This window comes from Topomyia yanbarensis, chromosome 2 (assembly GCF_030247195.1).
Source record: "Topomyia yanbarensis strain Yona2022 chromosome 2, ASM3024719v1, whole genome shotgun sequence".
NCBI lineage: Eukaryota > Metazoa > Arthropoda > Insecta > Diptera > Culicidae > Topomyia > Topomyia yanbarensis.
This window is the reverse complement of record NC_080671.1, coordinates 111,758,823-111,765,489: the sequence shown is the minus strand read 5'-3', so window position 1 is coordinate 111,765,489 and position 6,667 is coordinate 111,758,823. Positions and strand designations below refer to the sequence as shown.

The following is a 6,667-nucleotide window of genomic DNA, read 5'->3' as shown; positions in this document are numbered from 1 at the left end:
TTAGCATACTGCAACGTCGGTTTTGGTTGGTACATGGCCGCAGTACAGTACGATGGGTACTCAGACGGTGTGTTACTTGCTTCAAGGCGAAGCCGGTGATAATGCAGCAAATGATGGGTTCTTTGCCAAAGTCACGTTTGGAAGGCGGCTTTGCATTCCTGAATGCTGGGGTAGACTTCTGCGGGCCGATCTACATTCGTCAGCATAATAAGCGATCAACGATCACGTACAAGGTGTATGTGGCGGTGTTTCTATGTTTCGCAACCAGAGCGATCCACCTGGAGCTGGTTGGGGATATGACGGCAGATGCCTTCATTGCGGCCTTGCAACTATTCATCTCACGCAGAGGTAAACGTGCATAATTATTTTCCGATAATGGCCTTAATTTTGCTGGTACCAAAAACAAGTTGCGGGAGATTGACGACATGTTCCAGCCCCAGTTCTTTAAGCACAAGCTGGACGATTTCTGTTCAAAAACGGCCACCGAATGGCATCTGATCCCGCCCAGTGCTCCACATTTTGGCGGCCTCTGGGAGGCCGGGGTTCGATGCGCCAAATATCACCTCAAGCGAATTACTGGCACTGCCAACATGAACTTCGAGGAATATAGTACAGTACTTACTCGAATTGAAGCTGTGCTTAACTCGAGGCCAATCACGCCGATGTCAGTGGATCCAACCGACACGCAACCTCTTACTCCAGGACATTTCTTGGTCGGTCGCCCATTGACCGATATCGCCGAACCTGACATCACCGACCGCAAGGAAACGACACTTTCTCGTTGGCAGCGACAGACGCAGATGGTACAGCATTTTTGGGCTCGCTGGTCCCACGACTATATCACAACACTACAGAATCGAAATAAATGGCACAAACGTTTCGCTGTTAAACCGGGACTTATGGTGATCGTACGCGAAGACAATCTTCCGACAATGCAGTGGAGACTAGGGAGAATCAACAACGTCATTCCGGGCCCAGACGGCTTGGTGCGAGTGGCCGATGTTCGTGTGGGTGGAAAAATGATCAGACGACCTATCGCTAAATTGTGCCTGCTCCCAATTGAGGATAACGACCTTGCTCAGGTCCCAGTAGATAACGAAGAGAGTAGCAATTGAAATCTATTGATTTCAATGGGGGCAGCATGGTGGAAATTGGGACATCATAATATAAACCTAGGCCTAGACTTTCTGTTCATCGTGTGTAGAGTTCAATTAAAATTTATCGATGTATATTGTCTGTGCTTATCATTGTGTCGATCAAGAGAGAAATATGATTTATCTCAACTCTCATAGGCTTAGGTAGAAAGAAGATTAAAATAAACGGTCTCTTGGCTCCAGACCGCCGCACGATCAGGTCGTATATTTTTCTGCCGTATAGCACCGCGTGTTTAAATATTGTCACATTCCGAAATCCGACTACGTTTCCCGTGGCCACTGATGGTCCGTACTCGCGCGAACACAACGATTTCGCAAACATGATAACATTCCGGTGATGAGATGAACTTCTCAGAACTTATACATTTTCAAACGCGGTCGCAAGCGTGAACCTATAAAAACTGCGCTCGCGTGATCATGCATCTGTCACTTTCGGAAGTCTTTATCCTCGCCACCAGCAGTCGAAGTCATTGACCAATTTAAACATGGAAAGCTCTCAGATTCCATGGACAACATGTTCCATAGCGGCATGACCGCGAAGCTCTAGTGATATGTGGTAACTCTCCCTATCAAAATGTGAATCGTACACCGAAAACTAAATATCAGAATGACAGTCGACGTGGCCATTCAAGAACACACACGAATATGTGCATGGCAACACGGTTACAAAATCGAATTTAAACACCCGAAGTCACATACACGCGAATACACGCGACAATCACGTTAACATACAAACGCTTAAGCCCTTCACGATCATCCACCCGCTCGCGCAAACAGCATAACATCCCGGTAAAATTATGAACATTTTAGTATCTACGACGTTTCAAGCACGGTCTCAAAAACGAACCCACAAACGTCCGTGTTCGCACGATCATGAATCGGTCACGTCCGGAAATCTTTACCCTCCATCCTAGCAATTTAGGTCCATACATTCACTTGGACCAATCAAAATGTAATACCTCATATCCACTAGACAACACCATGGCGACATGTCCGGGAAGTCTAGTGATATGGAAGAACTCACTTTCTACCAGCATCTGAACCTTACACCGAAAATTAAGTATCAGATTAACGGTCCGCGTGCAACTATCCCAGAACACACGCGAATATGGTCAAGGCTTCTGTCTGTCACGTTACAAGTTTACGCATATTTCATAAGATAAGTCTGCAAAAACTATAAAATCAGATTATATCAAAATTGCACATTATTAAGGTCACTAAGCCGCACATTTTTTCTACAGAAAGTTATTTTCTTTCATGAATGGTTTATTGTCATTTTGATACGTCTGTCACGTTACACAATTTTCGCAGTGAGTTTGGAGGTTGCCCGACTACATTGAAAAAGTCTGTTCCATTGGCCCCCAAATTTGCTTAAACACAGTTTTAAGTTGAAGATTGGAAATAAAAGAGAGTTTTAAATATATTTTTTCGTAAAGAAAAACTTTTTTTTCGATTTTATGAAGTATGATCTGTCACATTACAACCAGAATCTGTCACGTCACAGTTCTGGGTTTTTATTGACGCAAGAATGTCAAGACAGTCGTACACAAATCATCCTTGATTTGGGAACTAAGTATTAACGGGAAATCTCTTGTTTATTTTGAAAAACATATTGGTTTTGGTGAATAAACGTGAATAACTTATGAAAAGGTCGTAATTTCACGAAGTAACACTTTATGTCGAAAGAAAATCTAAAATAACTTAAAAACATCTGCATTTTGAAGGACAATTTTTCATGAGCATTTTGAATTGCACTAACATTTTGAAAGACATTTTAGAACTAAATTATTCACAAAAAAAAATTGAATTAAAATTACAAATTAAAAGATTTTGGAAATATGTTTCAAGTTTTTGTTATAAAATCATTTATTGTTATTTTCTCCACAATGCAATTATATTTTAAACCTTCTCATTTAATTAAAGTTTAAACGCGTTTTGTTTTTTTAGCGTTTGGTATTTGTGAGAAACTTATTAAAAGGGCGTATTTTCACTAAAAGATGTTTAAAAAAGCAATCGTAGGAAAAATTTTCCTAAGAGCATTTTGCTTCGAAATGATATTTAGTATTAATAGTGTACAACAAAATTATATTTATGACTGGAAAAAATTAGGAAATTTAGAAGCATACTTAAAGTCGTTGTGAAAAATGCTCTCTTACTAATAACTTCTTAATAATGCAATCACTGTTTCTTCTATTTTTAGGCTTGCGTTTACAAAAAGAATCATTGTTTTTTGTAATTGTATTTTTCAACTTTTTTTGTCTTTTCTTTTTGAAAAATTTCACCAAAAAATTTTCGCAGAGAAGAATTAGAACTCGCTATCATATAGTTTTTCTGTACAAATGGCGATTTTCGAACAATATATTTTGAAAGCAGCGTGTTCAAGATCTCATACGCCCTTTTTAAATATTACTCTTGAATAAAAATTGCTTGCTTAAAAATTCAAAATACTTAGTCTCCCACATAGATGAAACGTTAAAAGTTTCATCAGAGTCGAATATGGTCACCATTTTTGATGTAATTGAATCAAACTTGATGGAATTGCTTTTCAGCAGAAAACATCTGTCACGTTACAAAAGAACAACTGTGTTTTCTCAAAAATGAATATAAGATTTTCACAATACAGTTTCAAAAAATAGTAAGAAAAAATGTAAGTTAGACATTGTATGCAAACTGTTGGTGTGGTCCACAAAACTTTTTCGTATTTTTGATCTGTCACGTTACAAGTTATCTGTTTTTCATTGCTTCATAATTGAAAATAAGCATTTTTCCTTATTCATCTCAAATTTTCAAGCAATATCATCAAATTTAAATTAGACTACGATGGAAAAATGTGGTTCCAGGCAAAAAGTTGAAAATATGGATTTTGTTTACCTTTTTATCTCCTTAGGTCTTTCAGTCATTTTCTGGTCGATTACATACGGGGAACGTGCCATTTAAGCCAATATATTCTGATTCAGTCATTTTCAGGTCATGCAAGAAGCATCAACAAACTTTTATAAATGGCAGACATGGAATTCTTTTCTGGGCTCATAATTCATTTTGTTTAATATTAGAGGTTATATACAAACGGAAAAAATAGTTTGACGCCAAATTTAATAAAAAAAATTTCGCCTGTGGTTCCCATTTTCGGAGCCTTGACCATATGCGAAAGGACAAACGATTATAAAATAGAATTTATACTCACGATATAATATACATTTGTATAATTTGATTTGATATGATATACATTTGTATTTCGCGTGCGTTAGCATACAAACGCACACGCGATCGAACACGTTAACGTACAAACGCTCGAGCCCTTTGCGATCATACACGCGATCGCAAAGTCCCTTCGCCCGTACATATCTGAACCGTATAATGAATATCACAGTCAGAATCGCGGCCCACTGCAATTGGCCTTAAGCAGTGTTTTTGTGGGTTACATTTCCCGTCTAGTCTGCAATTGTAGTGAGTGATTCAGGCGGAGAGCCCCTCCGAGAACCTAACTCTAGCTCCACTCTCTCAAAAAAAAATTAAAATTGCTGCTAAATTTAAATTTTGGACCGCTGTGCACTATGTCGTACATACAAGTAACTCGTACCAACGTCGGTACGAGGAAAGGATTTTTGAGAGAAATATTTCGCTTTCAGGTAAGCAACCTACCTGAAAGCGAAATATCTCTCTCAAAAATCCTTTCCTCGTACCACCTTGAGAATCGAACGACACGATCGTCTCGATAGACAATGCATAAATATACCAAACTAAGCAGCAACAGCAAAGGGGGATTACTTTGACTTTAGAACCATGAAATTGACGTCGCGACGCACATCGGTCGCTGATGTCCTTCCTGTTGCAAGGCTGTGTAGGTTCTTTCAGGGTATAGGGCTGCTGGCAATTGTCGGTGGCCAAGTAAATGAGAAAACAGTGATGCTTCGACGAATTGTTTTTCCTCTCTCCGGACCCGCACCCCGCTAGGTAAGACGGGGGGTTTTCGCCGAAACCTCTGCATATACGAGCAGCTCCATTCGTTCCATCATCCATCGCTACACTGATCCAAAAAATCACATATATTTCATGTGAAAAAGCACATAAATGTTAAAAACTAATCATATTAGATTCATGTGCAGCAATTAAAATTCATACCTACAATGATAACTTTCAAATAAGGTACCAATAACTTTCAAGTATACAATACATACATTGTAAGTGATAGTCACATACTTCAAGTGTTATATGTAAAGCATGTGAGTATTATGTGAATGTACGATGTGAAAAAAGTGAACAGATTTAATATGGCGTATTACCAGCACAAGGTATCCGAATTACAGCCGGAGATTCTCAAACAGTTTGATAAAGGTATTTAAATGAAAATTAAATCTATTATATACATTAAGAACAATGCCATTAAAACGTAATTACATTTCAGAATCTGGGAATAAATAAACTGCCAGTTTTATTGGAATCAACTGAAACTGGAGAAAAAATTTCAAAGTTGGCATCAATGGTGGAAACAATATGCAGCGATTCTATTTCGGAATTTTTATACCATTATAAGTAGTTCAAGTAAGTATATACATTTCAAATCAATTAAATGTCTTCATATTTATTCTACATCCTCCACTCTTCTTGAACACATAATAAAAGTATTTGAATGCTATAGGAAATGCAACTAAAAATCGACTGAAACTCACATAAAAATAATACGGATTTCATCTAGAAAGTATATGACATTCCTATGGAAAGCATCTGAATTTCACTTAAGATATACGTGCAGTCAACGATGATTTTAATTTGATTGACAATGAAATCTTTTAGGTGTGAAACATGTAATATTTACGTGAAAAGTGTTATGGAAAATATTTATATGTTTTTGCATATGATAAAGAAGTGATAATTTTTTTGAGTGTACAACAATCGAAGGAGCGACTACTATTGCGAAGGGGTGAGACTTTGATTTTTGTTTTGTACTTCAACGAGGTGAACGAAGAGTGTACGAAGCAATTGAATTTTAAATTAAGACGGGTCGTTCTTTCAGACGAAAAACAATTAATCTTTGCTTGCTTACTTTTGAATCGGTGCATAATTTTATTTCAAAGTTTGAAAGTTGATTGAATAATAGCAGCATTATTCGCTGGATGTGCGTTTCTGCTGTTTCAGAACGCACGACTCAAGACAATGATCAATGGAAAGGATTTGTCGTTGATAAAACTTTCTATGCGTTACACTTACATAATACACACTATAGTTGCTACACAGAGAATGCAAGGACAGTCACTTTAGTCCACAGGGTCACAATTATGAACTAAATAAATACTTGTCTATCACATAAACTAAATGTTGGTTGAAATTTACAATGCATACGGTAATATTTACAAACGGGTTTTTTTGATAAATTGAATAAAGCACAAGGTGTTCAGCAGTACGAGAAAAAAGTTCTCTTTGAGGGGGGTTCGAAAATGCTCTAAATCGAAACCAAACTCTACTTTCGATGGCTTTTGGATCGATTTGTTAAAATATTATGTTTAACTACACTC

At 37.6% G+C, this 6,667-nt stretch overlaps 1 protein-coding gene across 1 annotated transcript; it reads left to right on the top strand.

The window, feature by feature from the left end:
• Positions 1-425: 425 nt before the first annotated feature.
• On the top strand, positions 426-1,115 carry LOC131679669 (uncharacterized). The gene has a single exon (XM_058960402.1). The coding sequence runs from the start codon at positions 426-428 to the stop codon at positions 1,113-1,115; it is 690 nt and encodes a 229-aa protein (XP_058816385.1).
• Positions 1,116-6,667: the final 5,552 nt, after the last annotated feature.

What these genes read in the sequence shown, in the direction of transcription:
- LOC131679669 (XM_058960402.1), top strand. Translation starts at nt 426, where the DNA reads ATGTTCCAGCCCCAGTTCTTTAAGCACAAGCTGGACGATTTCTGTTCA.